The following is an 18505-nucleotide window of genomic DNA, read 5'->3' on the forward strand; positions in this document are numbered from 1 at the left end:
AATTGCCTAATGATAATGTTGTACTTGTGATTTTTGATTCAAAGATGTGTTATGTGAAGGACAAGAGGACAGGAGCAATATTGCTGCAAGGAACACTTGATGAGGATGAAGGGCTCTATAGGATGGATACAAATAGAGGATCATGGACTGCTGTAGTTTATAAAGTTACCTTAGGATGTAGAATACAATCTTGTCATGAGCTTATGGAGTGGCATATTAAATTTGGCCATCCTCTATTTGCAATTTTGTCTAAAGCTTTACATGATTGTAATTTTGAAATCGGCAATAATACACCTCTATTTTGTGAAGCTTGCCAATATGGAAATTCCCACAAATTACTATTTAGTTATCTGATGCACGTGCTTCTTGTCCACTTGAACTCATTCACTCAGATGTGTGGGGCCCTGCTCCCTTAAATTCAACAAATGGTTTCAAATATTAGATACATTTCATGGATGATTTTAGTATGTTTACTTGGATATACCCGTTGCGAAACAAGGGAGAAGTGAAAGCTGCGTTCATACAGTACAAGAATCTAGTTGAAATCTGTTTAACAGCAAGATTAAAATGTTTCAGTGTGATGGCAGAGGTGAATATCAAGCTTTACAAAGCATTTTTCATGAAGCAGGAATTCAACGCAGAATGTCTTGTCCATATACTTCAGCACAAAATGGAAGGGCCGAAAGAAAACATTGTCACATTGTGGAAATGGGTTTGAGCATGCTTGCACAAGCAAATATGCCATTGTATTATTGGTGGGAAGCCTTTCAAACTTCTGTGCACATTATTAATATGCTTCCTACTGATGTTATTGCAAGTACAAGCCCTTACCATGTTTTGTACAAGAAAACTCCTGATTACAAGGGCTTAAGAGCTTTCGGTTGTGCTTTTTATCCCAACCTTTGACCTTACAATCATCACAAATTGGAGTTTCATTCTACCAGATGCATATTCATAGGTTACAGTGGACAACACAAGGGTTATAAGTGCTTGAGCTCTTCTGAAAAAATTTTCATTTCCAAACATGTGACATTTAATGAGAAAGATTTTCCCTTCTCCAAAGGCTTTATCAATAAATCTCAACCTGTAATTGTAACTTCTCAAATGACAAATTCTTTTCCAATTAGTGTCCAACAATTTCAGATGCCAATCTCAGATTCCATTACTCAAATTGGGCCAGAAAATGCACTCACTACCAATGATATTCAAATTACAAATAGTCTGGATGCAGCTATCTCCCCTAGTTCTGCAACTCAACATCTTGCACAATTAAATTCTGCTGAAGATAACTTGATAAATAGCAGAAATGTTGAATTTGATAATCGTGACAGCAATATGATAATTCACAAAGTTCTGTGCCAACTCCTAATATTCCAATGTCAATGAACTTAGAATCATCAAGTGTAGAATCAGATATTGCTCCTCTGCTTGGTCATCCCATGGTTACAAGATCAAAAAGTGGGATAGTTAAACCTAAATATTCTTTCATTGGAATTGCTTCAACAGCATCAAATCATTCTAGGGAACCTTCAACTGTTTATGAGGCTCTTTCTATTCCACAATGGAAAGAAGCTATGATCAAAGAATATACAGCTTTAATGAAGAATCAGACATGGGATCAAGTCCCATTTAACAATCAAAAAGTGATTGATTGCAAATGAATCTTTAAGACTAAGCATATGTCTAATGGAGCAGTTGATAAACATAAGGCAAGATTAGTTGCCAAAGGTTTTCAACAAGATGTAGGAGTAAATTTTGGAGCAACTTTCAGTCCTGTAGCTAAGATTGCAACAATTAGAATCATCTTGTCCCTTGTTGTGTTACTCAACTAGCCATTGAAGCAGTTAGACATTAACAATGCCTTTCTCAATGGTTTCATTTCAGATGATGTGTTTATGATGCAACCTAAAGGGTTTGTTGATTCAAAGAAACCACACCATGTTTGTAAACTTCGTAAAGCACTCTACAGTCTTAGACAAGCTCCACATGCTTGGTTTGATAGATTGAGCGGAGTGCTTCACGATTGGGGATTCTATAACACTAAGAGTGATAATTCTTTATTTGTTCTTACTACTGAGACATATGTGATCATTCTACTCATTTATGTAGATGATATATTGATAACTAGGAGTGAGCCTTTTGAATTGCAGAAACTCATTAAAAAACTCAATGATCTTTTTGCTCTTAAAGATCTTGGTGATTTGCATTATTTTCTGGGGTTTGAAGTTCAAAGAGATTCTTATGGCATTTTCATACATCAAAGTAAGTGTATTGAAGATCTGCTAAACAAATTCAATAAGTTATATACTGCATCATGTAGTACTCCCATGGCTGGAGGAAAAATCTTGAGTGCAAATGAAGGTACCCTTCTTAAGGATCCCACGGATTACAGAAGTGCTCTAGGAACCTCGCAGTACTTGACAAACACTAGACCCAACATCTCATTTGCTATAAATCACCTCAGTCAATTCCTCAGTAAGCCCACAATTGAGCATTGGAAAGGAATGAAAAGAATTTTCAGGTATTTAAAGGGTACATCTCAATTTGGCTTGTATATCTCACCTTCATAGCTCTTAAATGTAACAGCCTATGCTGATGCAAATTGGGCAGCTTGCCCAGATGATAGACGATCAATATCTGGGTATTGTACATGCTTGGGAGGTTTACTAGTGTCGTGGTATTCCAAGAAACAAAGTGTTGTGTCCAGATCCAGCACTGAATCAGAATATCGAGCACTCTCTAACACAACAGCTGAGCTTGCTTGGTTACTTTCACTGCTATCTAAATTAAAAATTCCAAAAATCAGAGCTCCGGTTATGTGGTGTGGCAGCATTAGTGCAGTGGCCCTTGTTGAAAATCTAGTGTATCATGCAAGAACGAAGCACATTGAGATTGATGTGCATTATGTTCGTGATTAAGTGCTAGCTGGGCAATTGAAAATCAACTATGTCCCTTCTAATGAGCAGAACGCTGACTTTTTTACTAAACCGCTGTACAGGGCTCGGTTTGTATATGTTAGAGACAAACTCGAGATTCAATCTCTACCCTCTCGTTTGAGGGGGATGCTAAGGATATAGTCTAGCATATCCAAACCAAGCCCATCCTAAGTTCAAGCCCAAGTAGGAAGCCCAAAGATATTAGGTTTAGCACTACAGAGCATACTAGAATAAAGCATGCCATCTAGATATTTTATAGTGCTCTTCCATGATATTGACACGTGTATATTAGTCATGTTTGTACCATATAGTGTAGTGCTCTGTCAGAGTGTATATATGTGTACAGTGTATCAATCATTTGCAACGTAACAATACAAAACTTTTCCAACCAATATTTCTCTCGTCTCTTTGCTCTTCTCTGACTCCACCCTACTGACTTTTGCAATTTAGCTTATGTCGCCAACTATGTAAACGAAGAAGGGAATGCCTCATGTGTTGGAGACTGACAAAATCACCTTCAGAAGTTTGGGTTCATATTCAGCTTATCCCTTTCCCTGCAAATATGTCTGGGCCTGTTGTCCCGGACTTGGAATTCTCTATCCTTCCAATATTAATCTTGAATGAATGTGGTCATTGTTTAGATTCAGCAATTAACTTGTAAAATCATCCATATCAATCACTAAACCACACGAGTTATATGATAAGTTTGCGATTTTCATAATTTTTAAACAATAAACATGTTTCAGGTTTTGCAAAATTACAGAAAAATGTATGGAGTTGCATGAAAATATAAAGTTGTAAATAGAATACATTTTCCTTATAATTCTCCCTGTATATTTCAGCTAGTAATCTGACGATTTTTTTTTATTGACCTCAGGCTAGTAATCAGACAATTGAACTTTTGCATCTCTGTAATTTTTGCAATGAATCAATGTCTATTATCTTCATTTGAGGTTGATTAAATTTGTCGTAAGCCTACGTACACACAGTATGCAAAATGCGGAAAGATGCTTGTCATAACACCGTGACATACTGGAGCTCAAGACCTGATGATAGAACGTGTATGCCTTACTCAGAATATCCTAACCTAACTGCAATGTAAGTATTATCTTATTATAAGGGGGTAATTGCATGCTGCTTGAGTTAAACCACTATTTTAGGGGGAAAAGTTGGATGAATTCTTTAGGCAGACCATTTCTTAGTCAGCAATTTTGGAATACTTTCATGTTAGTTAATAGGTACCCTCTATTTCCTGATTCGGTAGCTTTTGGTAACAACCGTAAGAAGCAGGGGATTAATTGCTTGCCATCATCCAAAACTGCTTGTTCTATCCGAGTTGTCATTACATCTACAAATTTATTGGAAAAGCAGGTATTCCATTGGCCCAACTATTGGTTGCCAATATTTACATATAATAATGATGATGATGATGATGATGATGAAAACAAGTTGCTCCTGCTATGGTGTATAAATTATATATGATGCTGTTGATAGGGAAGTCAAATGCCCATTGTACTCATAGTCAACTTTGGTTCCATCTGAAAAGTATTGACTTTCTGAGGTCTCCTTGCATGCAAATTCGATCAGAAACGATGACTGTGAATTGACAATATATGGGTTTTTCTGGGTTCCAGTTCCGACCTCAATCATGCTTTATGATGCATGCATGCATTGCAGCCTCTATGCCTTCACTATCTAGTTTTCAACTTACCGCTAAAATTTCTTTTTCCCTGGTTTACTAATTAGCTACTGATTAATTTATCCGAGTTAACTTCAATATATTGTCTGTGTACAGAGGTAGTTGCCACTATCAGCTTCTTTATATAACTACATCAAAATTTTCTAAAATCTTTATATCGTATGCTATAAGAGTATGGCAGATGGATTGTTCCTCTTATTTTCATTGAAAAAGCTTTCAAAATATAATATTTATAAGAGAAGTTTGACCAATAAGATGCCTCAAATTTTTGGATTTAATAATATACTTAATTGTTGGCTTTAGGACTCGGTATGTAAATTTGAGTGGTATCACATGCAGATGGTTTGTCATACTAAATGCTTTTCCTTATTTAAAATGTGATTGTAAGGCTTCTAGTTGATGAATTAACATGAAATGTTATTGATGCTTAATCAACAATTTATAACATCTTGATATGTTTATCTGATGTATAAGTGCTACTCATCAATTATTTTATATGATTTTTGGCCTATGTAGTGGAACTGAGTGACTAATGGCAAGATTTTCCTCGTGTCATCTCAGCTAATTATGCATCGCATTTCCCAAATGTTTACAATGCAGAATTACATCTGGATTGTAACTGTGATGATTTTGCTCAGCTGGCTGGGTTTATGGCATTTCTTTTGACTGATGCACCCAGCCAAGCCCATTGGAGTGTTTAGTTGGCAAAATATGATATTGGAGGCGCAACAGGCCATCTTGTGGCTTCAGTTCCTGGAATTCACTTTAGCAGAACTTCCGTCATATCAAAATGCTCTCCACCCTCACCTGTGAGTACTAATATTTATTTTGCTAGTCATGGAACATTCTTTATGGATATAACTAGAATCTGATATCTGGATAATCCCGTGAATTCTTTATTACCCCATGTGTGGTGGGTTTCCAGTTCATACTATGGTTTTTCAGATTTGCTTGTTGCTTCCAATGTGCTTATACACATGTGGTGGGCATTTGCATTTTGAGATATGGATATGCTTACGGAGTGTAAATCTGATGGCAGGACTTGCTTGTACAATTGTTTGTCTTTATTTTTAAAGCAGTGGAAGTGGATTTCGTTTGTGGTTATGTGAAATTTAACTAGCATGAAAAAAACATTGCCGTGCTACATCACTCAGGTACGAGCAACTCTAACGATAATAGGGATGAATATTTTGATGGATAAGGATTTTTCTCCTCGAATTTGCTCCTCTTTGAGGTGGCCTTTATCTGATATTATTAGCTCTAGTTCTCCTGTATGTCTCTCTGGTTCCCTTCTCCATCCAATCCTTATTCTACCTCGAATAAATATCTAATTAAAATTAAAAATAGTATTGCATGAGTCATTTGTTGGAATACTGATATATCCATGTCAAATTAGGGGGGGGGGGCCTTGTGAAATGTTAATCGTTAATATTTTATTGATAGGTAAACGAAAATGATTGCTAGGATTCCCACAAGCATGTTAAAGGTTAAGATAAGCGAAAGTGATAAAATTCCAAGCCTTTCTTCTGCCCCTTCAACAGACTGTCTTCATTGTATCCGTGGGTCATGATAAAATTATTTGCGAGGGCTTGCTATTTCAAATCTTTATTTTGTACTTGTATTATAGTGTAACATGAGATGGAGGCAAAGCATATGCAGATGGTGATTTTGAATAGAAGAATAGAAAAAGATTCTCGCTGCTTATCTGTCCACGACCTAAACAGGGCACAAAAGTCAAATTTTGTGGACGAACTCGAGCAGCTTCCTCGAAGAGTCAAAATTCCTGAGAGAACTCGTGCCTGATGCCCCCTTCCACTTGATATAATATCAAACCCCACCTAACTCAGCAAAGCTAACTGCTCTGAATCTTGCATTTTGATTGAAATCACTCTGCAAGATTTCTTCTTTAGAACCACTAGTAGCTCGTAAATGGAGGGTCTTTTTCCTCTTGTGTTCAGAGCAATCAAGAAAAACAGAACTCGCCAACAATATCACTGTCTTTCATCAGGAGCTTCTCTCAGCTACATCAACATGGCCGATATCTGTCCTCAGGCTCAAACTCAGAGCCATGTCTATGAGACAGCTTCCACCCAGAAAGTGGCTCATCATCTTAATGCAGGAAACAATCATAATCATCGTCATCATCTGCGACATAGATCTGTGGGAGACTTCGATTATGGGTTTTCGTCTACTCAGGAGGACAGAACAGACGGTGGCTCTCCGACTCCGAAGCAGCTAGTGCGATGTGGAAGTCACAGAATGTTTTCATGTATCAATGGTGTCTAAAGGTTGATTTCCAAATTAGTAAAAAAGCCAAGGTTCAACCTCGATCTTACCTTTACTGTTTCTTCTGCGTCTCACCGATGAGTTTCCATTCTGGGTTGAATTTTGCGCTTTCTTGTCCACGTCAAGGATTCTTGCTCTGGCAAACTTTCTAGCTATCATTCACCCAAAAAAAAAAAAAAAAATTAGCTATCAGGTTTTTGGGATTCACTTCCCTCCGAAAAGTGAAGAAATGCAGGGTTCCGCATATTCAGATCTGGGTCGGAAGTGGAAACAAAAATATATTCTTCAACGGGGCCCTCGCTGGCTACAGTGAAGGCCGAAGGGTGAAAAATGGAATATCAGTAAATGCAGATGGCGTCGTCGTGGTCTTTGAGTTGTTGATATCTTAGCTTCGTCAATGCTTTTGGGAGAAAGGTTTGTCTTAGGATGTATGGCTTTTTACGTTGACAGAAGAACAAAGACATACTAATGTTGCAGCGTGTCTACCGTTTTTGCCTACTTTTGCATTCTTTTTCAGGTTTTTTTTTTTTTTTTCTTTTTGGCTGTTTGTAGTGTTTAAACTACTCAAGCGAGGATGTTAATTTGGTTATCACAATTTCACTTACATTTTATCCAGCTCTTGGTTAAAGTTATGGGTAATTGATCCTTAAGTTTCTAATTTTTCAAGTTTTATAATTTACAATTAATTTTAGAGTTAAAGATTCCTCTAACTTAGTTAATCCAAGGAAATTCATATAATAAACAGTTACTTTAATCTTTTTTTGCCAATACTTTAATCAGTTTTTCGTTGTATATACATGGCTATCTAGCTAATTCATTTTTCTAAATTGAGGAGGGAAAATTTTACCCTTCTCTCTAAGAGTGAGAATAGACAAACTCCTAACAAAAGTTTACAGTTTGACTTATTTCAAGTTCAACTTTTAAAATAGTTTAAATTTATTTTTTTAAGGCCTAATTTACAAACCTAACAAATTAACTTATTTACACACACATACATGTACTATGTAATATATCACAAATACATCAATTTTATTATTTAATTTTTAATTAATATTTTTTTAATTTTTAGTTATGTTTTCAAACATATTGAATTTATATATTAATTTTAATGTTGTTGTTTTATTGTCATATTGTATTATAGTTGGTAAGTTTTTTTAATTATTATATATTGTAACTAATAAATCAAGTTATATGTTATATATTATAATAGTTTTAAAGTATACTTGAGATGTTTAAAATTAAAATGCAAACCTATTTAAAAAATTTACTTCTAAGTAAACTTTCAAGTTAGGCCAAGTTTTTGGTAGGTTTAGACTTGAGCAGTAAAAAAATCTTATACAGATTTCAAGTCAGACTCAAGCTTATAATATACTACACAGGCTTAGCCTTATTTAATCAAACCTAGTTTGTTCTAACCTATTTTCACCCCTACTTTCCTCCAATCAAACATAGTGTCCATTTTTTTTAACTTGAAAACACAATGTTAATAAACTCTTATCAAATTTCATTGTCCTTTCTAAGGGGTGAATCAAGACACATGAGCACCATGTAATTGATGGGTGAGAGTAAAATTAAAATGTGCCTAAGTGCTAAATTAACAATGACTAGTCACTATGGATTTGAATTAAATGAGTATCATAAATTTACTCATTCGATAAAGATATCGTGTCATATGATTTAATCAAATGACAATCAAAAATTTTGTTATATGATATTTGAAAGTATTAAATTTCAAATTTTTAAAGGAAGTAGCTTATGCAAAGAGTTTTCTAATTTTGAGGGCCACTTTGAATTTTTAGAAAAAAATATATTTTAATAATTTTTAAGTGAAATTGAATTTGATTAATTCAATTTATGTGACTTTAGAAAATTATAAAAATGAGAATATTTATTTTGAACAACAAAACGTGACTAATCAAGTCCGATAATTGGTTTTCCAACAAGCTTAATGGAGAGCCCTAGAAGCCCTGAATAATTGCTTGAACAAGAGCTGCATTTACGCACCATGATATCTAATGATCCCAATTAAAATACTTATTGAATAAGTGAGTCTGAGGCTTTGAGCTAACTCGCATGCTTAGGTGCGCGGAACATTTGGAAACATAAACTCTTTAAAACTTCCTACTTGCTACTTTGCTAGGGGGTTGAAGAGAAAAGGGGCCATGCAGTTGACGACGTGGCGTGCTATGGATAGTCGATCTCTTCGACGGCTGAGACACACTCAATGGTTCACCCTGCCCCGAATACATTCCCCGTTCGATTGCGTGCTGTTTGACTTTCTAACATCTATTAGTATTTTGTCGAACGGGAAATTTTGGAATTTGGAGGGAAAAGAACGGAGAGATCAGTCTCTCAGGCTTTTTCCTCCTCATGCTCCCCTCTCATACCAATTTTTATTATTCTTTTATGATCCGTATTATTATGATCGAATGCATAAAGATTTCATCCCCATGATCGATTCGAATTTATCTTCCTCAGCCAACGATAGTACTTACAGTATTTCTAACACTCGTAAGAGAGAATTCGTTAATGATTTTTCTGTGAAGTCCTATCACGGTTCCCCTTCGAAGAAGAAATCGAGAAACATTGCCGGTAGGATAGCAGCCACTGTTGATTTGAAGCACTTCGAGGTGCCTCTGCTTTCCTCCTTCGATGTCACCGGTTTTGAGTGCCACTCCATCCATATTCGTGCTGACCGTCCTTACACGATCGGTCGGAGACATCGTTACTCTCAATTTGTCTTCCGTGACCGCCGAGTCAGTAAGCAACATTGCCAGATTTTCTTTGACGGTTCACTCCGTAAACTTTATATTCTGGCCGGGGTTTTGTCACTCAAGGATTCCGCTAAATGTCTTGTTCACGAATTTAGGAATAGGGTAATGTCATTTCATGCTAGCAACACCGACGTCCCGGATGGCGTTGGGTTTCGAGCGGCATCTAATGGGGTTTTTGTGAACGGGGTCAAAGTTAGAAGGGGCAAGGCCGTGGAGTTGTTAGCTGGAGATAAGGTCCTGCTAGTTTGTGGCAATCATGAAATTTGTTGCTGTGGTATCCGGAATCGGATTGGGTTTCTTATTCAGAGAATTATTTATGACGACGGTGGCTCTGAAGGGTGTGATGATGATATTGGTTTTGAGAGCATGTGGACATTAAGTGCCATGTCCGTGTCCGAGCATTCCCAAGGGCTCACCTCAAGCGGGAAAAGGAACAAAAGAGTTTTTGCTATGAAGAGAAATGATATGTGTTCAGACAGTGCCATAGCAAATTATAAACGAGTTGTTGGCAGAGCAAACTTTCTTTTGGATTGGTGCAGAGGCATCTTGCTTAGTGATGATCCTATATCTCGCATGCTGCATGCTATGCCAGATACAAGTCTTGGATACAAAGGAGCCTGTGGCCCCTTATTGAACAACTTTCCAGGCGTGAATTTGGGCAATACTGTTAGATTATTGGTGGACAGTGAAGTGCAGTCTGAATGCATTCAGCCAGTTTTGGAGCAGGAATTACCTCTACAGGTGAACTTGTATGGTGGTGACAGGCAAATGGAAAATAAGATTACTGGTGTCTTACAGTCAACTTCAGGTGTACTTTGTGGTAGGATAGTAGCCTCCTTGGAGGCAAACAGTGACCATCATTACCATTTGTGTCAAAAAGAAAATGTTGGAGTTGCTCTTGAGAGTGCTATTGCTGATGAGAATCCTAATGCCTTGCTGTTGTTAGGCAGGGGCAGTTCTACTTCTGGTGGCAAAAAGTTGAAAAACCATGGGGGCATCTTTTACTCATCACCTGGAAAGAACTTTTACCTGAATCGTCTTGAATATGCGAACTATGGTTCCTCAGGCCATCATTATGCCATATCTTTACCTGAGCTTCTTTATCCTGTTGAAAGCATTTCAAGGATGTTCATTGCAACATTTACAAGTGACATAAAATGGTTTGATGACTTGTATCTTTCTGTTGTTTCCATTTCTCTTTGTGCCATTCATTTCCCTAACTGTTGTCTTGTAGATTTTTTCTCATCTTCTTGGATTTAAAAATTTGAAAATTTCTGGCAGTCTGTTGTGCATGTATCCAGTCTTTTGGATTTGTTCATAGCTTATATGATTACTGAACTTGAACTCTGTTTATACTTGACAATACTAAGAGAAGTGTTTTATTAGGTTCTTGTCATATTGTGAGATTCCATTCCATCTGCCCCTTACAATTGCTTGTCATAACACCGAGAGATGCTGGAGCTCAAGACCTGATGATAGAATGTCTGTGCCTTACCCAGAATATCCTAACCTAACTGTAGTGTAAGTATTATCCTATGAGGGGCTAATTATATGCTGCTTGATTTAAGCCACTATTTTAGTTGGAAAAGTTGGATGAATTATTTAGGCAGACCATCTCTTAGCAATTTTGGAATGCTTTCATGTTGGTTAATAGGTATCCTCCATTTCCTGATTCGGTAGCTTTTGGTAACAACCGTAAGAAGCAGGGGATTGCTTGCCATCATCCAAAACTGCTTGTCCTGCAAAGAGAAGATTCTATCCGAGTTGTCATTACATCTGCAAATTTAGTGGAAAAGCAGGTATTCCATTGGCCAAACTTTTGGCTGCTAATATTTACATATATTACTAATAATAATGAGAACAAGTTGCTCCTGTTATGGTGTATAAATTGTAATACTGTTGACAGGGAAATCAAATGCCTACTGTACTCATAGTCAATGTAGGTTCTAGCTGAAAAAGTATTGACTTTCTGAGGTCTCCTTGCATGCAAATTCGATAAGAAACAATGACTGTGAATTGACAATATATGGGTTTCTTCTGGGTGTAAGTTTCGACCTTAATCATGCTTTATGATGCATGCATTATCACCTCTATGCCTTCACTATCTGGTTTTCAACTTACCGCTATAATTTCTGTTTCCTTGGTTTACTACCATGCCACGTGTGGTGGTAGTGTCTGTAAATACTGTAAATGTCATTACTGATGCTAAATTTCAAGCAATTCTAGTGCAGCTAATTAGCTATTGATTAATTTACCCAAGTTAACTTCAATATTTTGTCTGTGTACAGAAGTAATTGGCACTATTAGCTATGTTATATAAATATGTCAAAATGTAATATTTATAACACATGTTTGACCGATAAGATGCCTCAAATTTTTGGATTTAGTAATATACTTAATTGTTGGCTTTAGGACTCAACATACAACTTTGAGTGGTATCACCTTCAAATGGTTTGTCATACTGAATGCTTTTCCTTATTTAAAGTACAATTGTACGGCTGGTAGTTGATGAATCACTATGAAATTTTATTGATGCTTAATCCACAATTTATAACATCTTGATATGTTTGTCTGATGTATAAGTACTACTCATGAATTATTTTGTATTATTTTTTGTCTGTGCAGTGGAACAGGGTGACTAATACTATATGGTGGCAAGATTTTCCTCGTGTCAGCTCAGCTAATTATGCATCGCTTTTCCCAAAAGTTGACAAAACAGAATTACATCTGGATTGTAAATGTGATTTTGCTGCTCAGCTGGCTGGGTTTATGGCATCTCTCTTGATTGATGTACCCAGTCAAGCCCATTGGATTGTTGAGTTGGCAAAATATGATTTTGGGGGCGCAACAGGACATCTTGTGGCTTCAGTTCCTGGAATTCACTTTAACAGAACTGCCATCATATCAGAATCCTCACCTGTAAATGCTAATATTTATTTTGCTTGTCATGGAGCATTCTTTATGGATATAACTAGAATCTGTTTGGCGATCTTTAAGATTTCTAGGCTGTGCCCTGGTTGTATAATGCTGGTTTGGAATGTTATCCCTTCTATCTTTTGACTTCTCTATGTTAGGTTTTTTTATTAAAATAAATAAATAAATAAGGAACTCCAATACTAACAGTATTTGATGACTTATAGTTAAATATATGTTCTGCACTGGATTTTTGAAATGTTTCATTTGACTCAAGTGGGACGCTAATCATTGTGAATTTGGGTTATCTGATGTTAAGTTTCTAGGTTCAGTTGTAGCCTCTGTGGTTGGCATAAGATACCTTTACCGCACTGCAGCAGACTCAAAAGGTGCGAGATTGAAAACACTGGCTAATTTCCTTGGAAATGCATGCAAGAGTTCCCACGGAAAGCTGGAAATTGTTTTAAGAAGAAATCCCAATGTGCCTGCTGATGCAAATGCTGTCAGTGTTCTTGTTCCTGATCCTGATAGCACATTTTCTGGAGGTATAATCTACACTGCTTGAATTTGATATGTGGATAATCCTGGGAATTCTTTGTTCCACCATGTGTAGTAGGCTTTCCTGTTCATACTATGGTCTATGGTTTTCAAATTTAATTATTTCTTCCACTATGCTTATATATGTGTTTTATCTAGTAATTCTGGATGTTGCCAATGACTGAAACAGTATCTCCCCCCCCCTGTACTTTCTATAGAATATGTTCAACTCGGTTTTTTGCCTAGAAATGTAGCACAATGGGTCTCTCCTCTTTGGGATGCTGGATTCTTCAGGTTTTTTGGGTATGTCTGTCCAAAAGAGGCACTTGCAGCTGCCTTAGGAGAAAACTGCAAGAAAGTACAACTATATTATATGTATCTGAGGTATGGTTGGTTGGCTGTGCCTTCCTATAGGTTTTAATGTTGGTTTCCTTCCATGAACTAGAATGGCATGATATTGGTATAATTTCTTGAACTGCAGGGTCAACATTTTGTTGATATAGCAAAGATGATGCAATTTGAACACATTATTGCATTCTGCTCACTCATTGCTTCAATCCAAAGGTGTTACGGCCTCACAAGATTGCAAGAGGTAATTTGTAGTCTGAGAACATCTTATACACCGACTCTTGCAGCTACTAGTTGATGTAGAACAGTAGAGGCAAAGGGGAATAATGAGAGAAGGGGAGGGAGAGAAATCTGATTGGATAACTGATGTTCTTCAATAAGTCTGAAAACTAATTCCTATTTTTTGCCAACACCGAAAACTGAATCTATTGCAGGATCATTTACAGGGAGCCAATAATGAAAGAAAAATGAGTAAAAATTCTAAAAAGGCATAAAAAGAAAGTATCTCTTAAAGTAGAGTTCTTATGCCTAGAATAAGCTTTTCATAATTCCCCATCATTGCCCGTGTATTATGAGCAAATTGAAGCACTCTGATTGGGTTGACACTGAGGTTATGTTTTATCTTTTCTCGTATTTTTACTGGTCTGTAGGATTGTGAATCCCCCCCAACCCAAAATGCTCTACGGTGTATGAATTATCACCCAGTTTTATATCTTTTATATTATCTTCTACTAGGTTCTGAATCAATATAGATGGCCTGAATCATCAGCGTCTGATTTTATATATGGTAAGTGTATTTTTGACAATACATAACACTTTAAAATTAAGTGGACCTTTTTCTCCTATCCTCTTGGATCATATTGGTTGTTTCCTTTTCTGTGAATCAGGTTCATCTTCAATTGGTTCATCTGTCGGTGCACAATTTCTTGCTGCATTTTCAGGTGCTGCTGGGAAAAAGTCATTGCAACGTTTTGATTCAGAAGAGTCTGATCCTGAGGTGATTTCAAGACCTTCGCTCTTTCTTTAGACCTGGCTGAAAAGTCTCTTGTATTTTCTGCAAGATGCACCTGTTAATGAATTTTTTTTTTCATTATTAATTAGTTTAATTATTTTTTTGACAGTGGGGCTCTTGGAATGCTGGGGAAGAATTGAGAAACCCTTCCATGAGGATCATTTTCCCCACTATTGAAAGAGTGAAGAATTCCTGTAATGGGGTCTTGCCTTCAAAACATATTCTTTGCTTCTCAGAGGTAATATAATAAACTGATCAGGTCAACTCATTGAAATGAATGAAGTCAGAAGTTGTTTCTAGGGATGTATTACATTTATTATTTATTTTTTACAAATACTTTGTCTATGTTGTTTTTTAAGATTTTGCTATATATACTACCAATAGTCTTGCCTATTGGATATTGGCTAAAACAACCTGGTGAGAAAGAGAGGCAGAGGCGACTCCTGTTCTCTCTGTTACCTTCTTTCTTTTGCGAAGATACAGTTTTGAAGTTTGGTTTTAGCATTACTAGCATTTGATGAATAGAATTCTACAGGAGTTTCCTCCAGGGCTCCTGGAAGTGCCCATGTTTAATCACGGTAGCATGCAGGTTAAATAAACTGTTCTGAAACAGAAATAAATCATATGCATACATCAAATTATGAGCTTCCCTGTAGAAATTCCTTCTCACTCATCAACAACCACACATCGATTTTACCAAGCAATTCAGTGTAATTATTCCATGCTTAAAGAATTATGCACCAACCAATTACAAAAATAAGATAACCTAGGTTTCAATCTAGCTATAACTATGCGCATTGTCTTGGGTTTTTTAAGTCCATTTGGGTTGTTCCTTCTTTGTTCTTTATTTTGGAAGGTGAGTTGTAACATTTGTTAAAGATGTCAGCGACGAATTGATTGTCTACTTTTGATCAGAGAACTTGGCAAAGGTTGAAGGCTTTAGATATACTTCATGATGCCGTTCCTTATCCTGATGACAGAGCAGGACATCCAATGCATGTCAAGGTAACCATCTCCCCCCATTTTTGGACGATTAAATTGTTTTGTACGGGAAATATAATCACTTCATATTAGTTTATGTGTATTCATGTTACACACATAAATGGGGACCGTTGCAATGATAGAAATAAAGCAGGAATTGAGAGATATTTCTGTTTTTCTCTTGTACAATGTCAATATAATCAATATAAATTATAAAATTTATAATGTACTATTTGCAATTCATGAATAGCGCAATTTATTTTTTTACAATCTATGTAATGCATGGAACCTACGTAATATCAAGTTATTTTGTACTCAGGTATCATGTGATGTCCTTTTTGGTTTACTTTGGGTCTTTGACTTGCAGTCTCTAATTTTTTTGCCTGTTTTTCTTTCTTCTACGTCCTTTTCTAATTAATATGAGCAGGTAATACGGAGGCGATTCTGGTCTGGCAGGGATGTACCTTCTGTTGGTTGGGTGTATTGTGGGTCGCATAATTTTAGCGCAGCTGCTTGGGGACGGCAAATTTCAAGTCCATTTGGTACGAAAACTGAAGTATCAAAGAAAGGGAATTCTTCTTCAGACTCTGGGCTTCATGTTTGCAATTATGAACTTGGGATTTTGTTCACTTTTCCAACAGAAGATAATGATAACTCAAATGTTAGAAGGTCAAACTTGGATGATATAGTTCTGCCGTTTGTTGTGCCTGCCCCCAGGTATGGATCTAGGGATAGACCAGCGACCATGCAGGCCATGAGAGAGGTGATGGCCGAACTTTCTGAGCCAAAAGAGGATTATCATGTTGAAGATGAAATTTTGGAAGAAATTACTGAGGAGGAGGAAGAACTGGAGGCAACAGATTTTGCAGCAGTGGAGAAGGAAGAGGACAAGGCCTATGCTGAGATACTCTGGAATCAGGTTGAGTTGTCCCAGAGCTGTTGAAGTCCTGCAAGAAGCAACATTGAGAGCAAATAGCGATGATTGTGTAACTGTCAACAGGAATATTTGATGCACAACCGTGACAGGTAAAAAACTATAATGTAATTTCTGAGAGGCAGGCTGGCAATTTTGGTGGTTGAACTTGAAGGGCACTCTGCAAATCTGGTTTTTAGTCTTGAGATGCAAGGGGTTGTCCTCGGACTTTAATGGATTTGATGGTGTTCCCTTATCACGAGGGTTGTTGATCTCCTGCTTGAAGAAAGATGATTGCTTATTATCTTAACCAAGTTATTGACGTTATTGATATTGACGAAGAGATTATGCAAATGTTAAAAAAAAAAAAAAAAAAACTCCGTTTTGTTAGGAAGCTGCAATTGTTCTGTGTGTGACGCCCATGAGCATAGTGCTGCTCGGCTATGGACTATGCTTTTTTACTTTTGTTAACTATTGATTGATTGATTGTAATAAAGAGATATTGTGATTTATTGATTGCATTTCTTTCGATCCTTTTTTTTTTAGGTGGTGTTGTTCTTTTGGTCCTTTAAACTTTTACTAAAAACATTTTTGTTCTTATTTATCTTTCATTTTAAAGTTTCGAAACAACATTATTACTATTTTTTCAAATATATTTTTATCTTCACTAATTTTAAAAAGTTTAAGGCAGCATTAATTATTAAAATAAATTAAATACATTATGAAAATAAAAAAATGATATGTTAATTATATTTTTAATCTATATGCTACAACATTAACCAACAAAGAAAAAAAAATTAATTATTTGATCTTTCTAATTTTGACTTAATTATAATTTAATTTCTTAATTTTAACTCATTGTAATTCAATTTTTAAAATTTTAATTCAATTGTAACTTAATTTTTAAATTTGGCTTGATTCAATCTATATTGTTCTAATCATATAAAATATTATTCCCAATATTTTAGAAAATAAAATTAAAAAGATTAAATCTTCATCATCTTTATTAAATTAAAAGTTTTAGTCATTTTAAATTAGTCCTTAACTGTCAAAATAATTTTAATTTTTTGAATTTTATTTTCAAGATATCAAGATCAATATTGTAAATATGAATTGCAGCAAATCAAAATTTAAGAATTAAATTGTAACTAAATCAAAATAATAAAAACCAACTTATAGTAAATTAAAATTTAAGAATTAACTTATAATTTGGTCAAAATTAAATAGATCAAATGATTAATTTTTTTAAAAAGCAGTACATTATTTACTTATTACAACAATATTTCTCTATACAATGCATGAAATAGAGTTTTAGTTGTTCCTAACTTTCACAGTTTCTCTAAATGAAAAGATTTGTTTTATACGTGGCACCTATACAAGTCACTTGCTTATCCAAAAACATAAAAACAAAAGAGAAGACGACTTAATGTTTCAGGTGAGGTACGACCATTATTTCTACAGTAGCACTATTGTAATAGTCAAGATGACTTAATGTTTCAAGCGAGGTTCGACCATTCCTAACTCCTAAACTCAAACTTTGACAACCCAACTTTTCAATTTCAAGCTCAGCTTCACAATTAATGGGTTTATTATCATTAACTCTATACTCTATTTAACTATCATTAACTTAAATAATAATTAATATGTCGCCCAACAACCCAAAACCTCACTTAAAGTGCCTAGGGTTCGTCTAAAACTTTAAAAATATTAAACAATGCTTATTAAATTTGTTAGGATTAATGGGTTCAGACTTATGGTCTCAAGGTTTGAAATTGTCATCCCTATGACAAATTCAAGTTGAAAAGCACATGGAGGGAGGAAGGGAGGTGAGGGAAGATGTATCTTGAGTGTGGAAGATTGAACCTCTTTAATATGGCCTCAGAAGCTTGCCTTGACAGACCAATGTCTTCACCTTGCCACCCTTCTCCTTTTTCTCTTCTCCTTTTCTTTTTTGGTTCACGAGTTGTGATAACTCGATTTATTCAAAATACTAGCTATCCGCCATAATGGGTGGTACATAGAGGGTTAGATCAAGTTTGGCCTTCTATTGAGCCCAGATGGCCCAATTCCAATGTAGACTTGATTTAACAATTAATAATGAATCCA

The 18505-nt window shown here is 35.8% G+C and overlaps 2 protein-coding genes across 2 annotated transcripts; both read left to right on the forward strand.

The window, feature by feature from the left end:
- Window positions 1-6210: 6210 nt before the first annotated feature.
- Window positions 6211-7553, forward strand: LOC129320778 (uncharacterized). The gene has a single exon (XM_054966374.1). The coding sequence runs from the start codon at window positions 6565-6567 to the stop codon at window positions 6919-6921; it is 357 nt and encodes a 118-aa protein (XP_054822349.1). The 5' UTR covers window positions 6211-6564; the 3' UTR covers window positions 6922-7553.
- A 1506-nt stretch (window positions 7554-9059) lies between these two features.
- Window positions 9060-16911, forward strand: LOC129320552 (uncharacterized). The gene is given in 13 exon segments (XM_054966064.1): window positions 9060-10855; window positions 11082-11216; window positions 11350-11494; window positions 12321-12614; window positions 12928-13153; window positions 13364-13507; window positions 13510-13529; window positions 13627-13737; window positions 14229-14280; window positions 14381-14490; window positions 14615-14743; window positions 15421-15510; window positions 15914-16911. Coding segments are annotated over 13 exon segments (3744 nt in total). The 5' UTR covers window positions 9060-9083; the 3' UTR covers window positions 16430-16911.
- The last annotated feature ends 1594 nt before the right edge of the window (window positions 16912-18505 follow it).

Source organism: Prosopis cineraria, unplaced genomic scaffold, assembly GCF_029017545.1.
Source record: "Prosopis cineraria cultivar Desert tree isolate PC_DT_omini unplaced genomic scaffold, ASM2901754v1 PC9, whole genome shotgun sequence".
In the NCBI taxonomy this organism is placed as follows: domain Eukaryota; kingdom Viridiplantae; phylum Streptophyta; class Magnoliopsida; order Fabales; family Fabaceae; genus Prosopis; species Prosopis cineraria.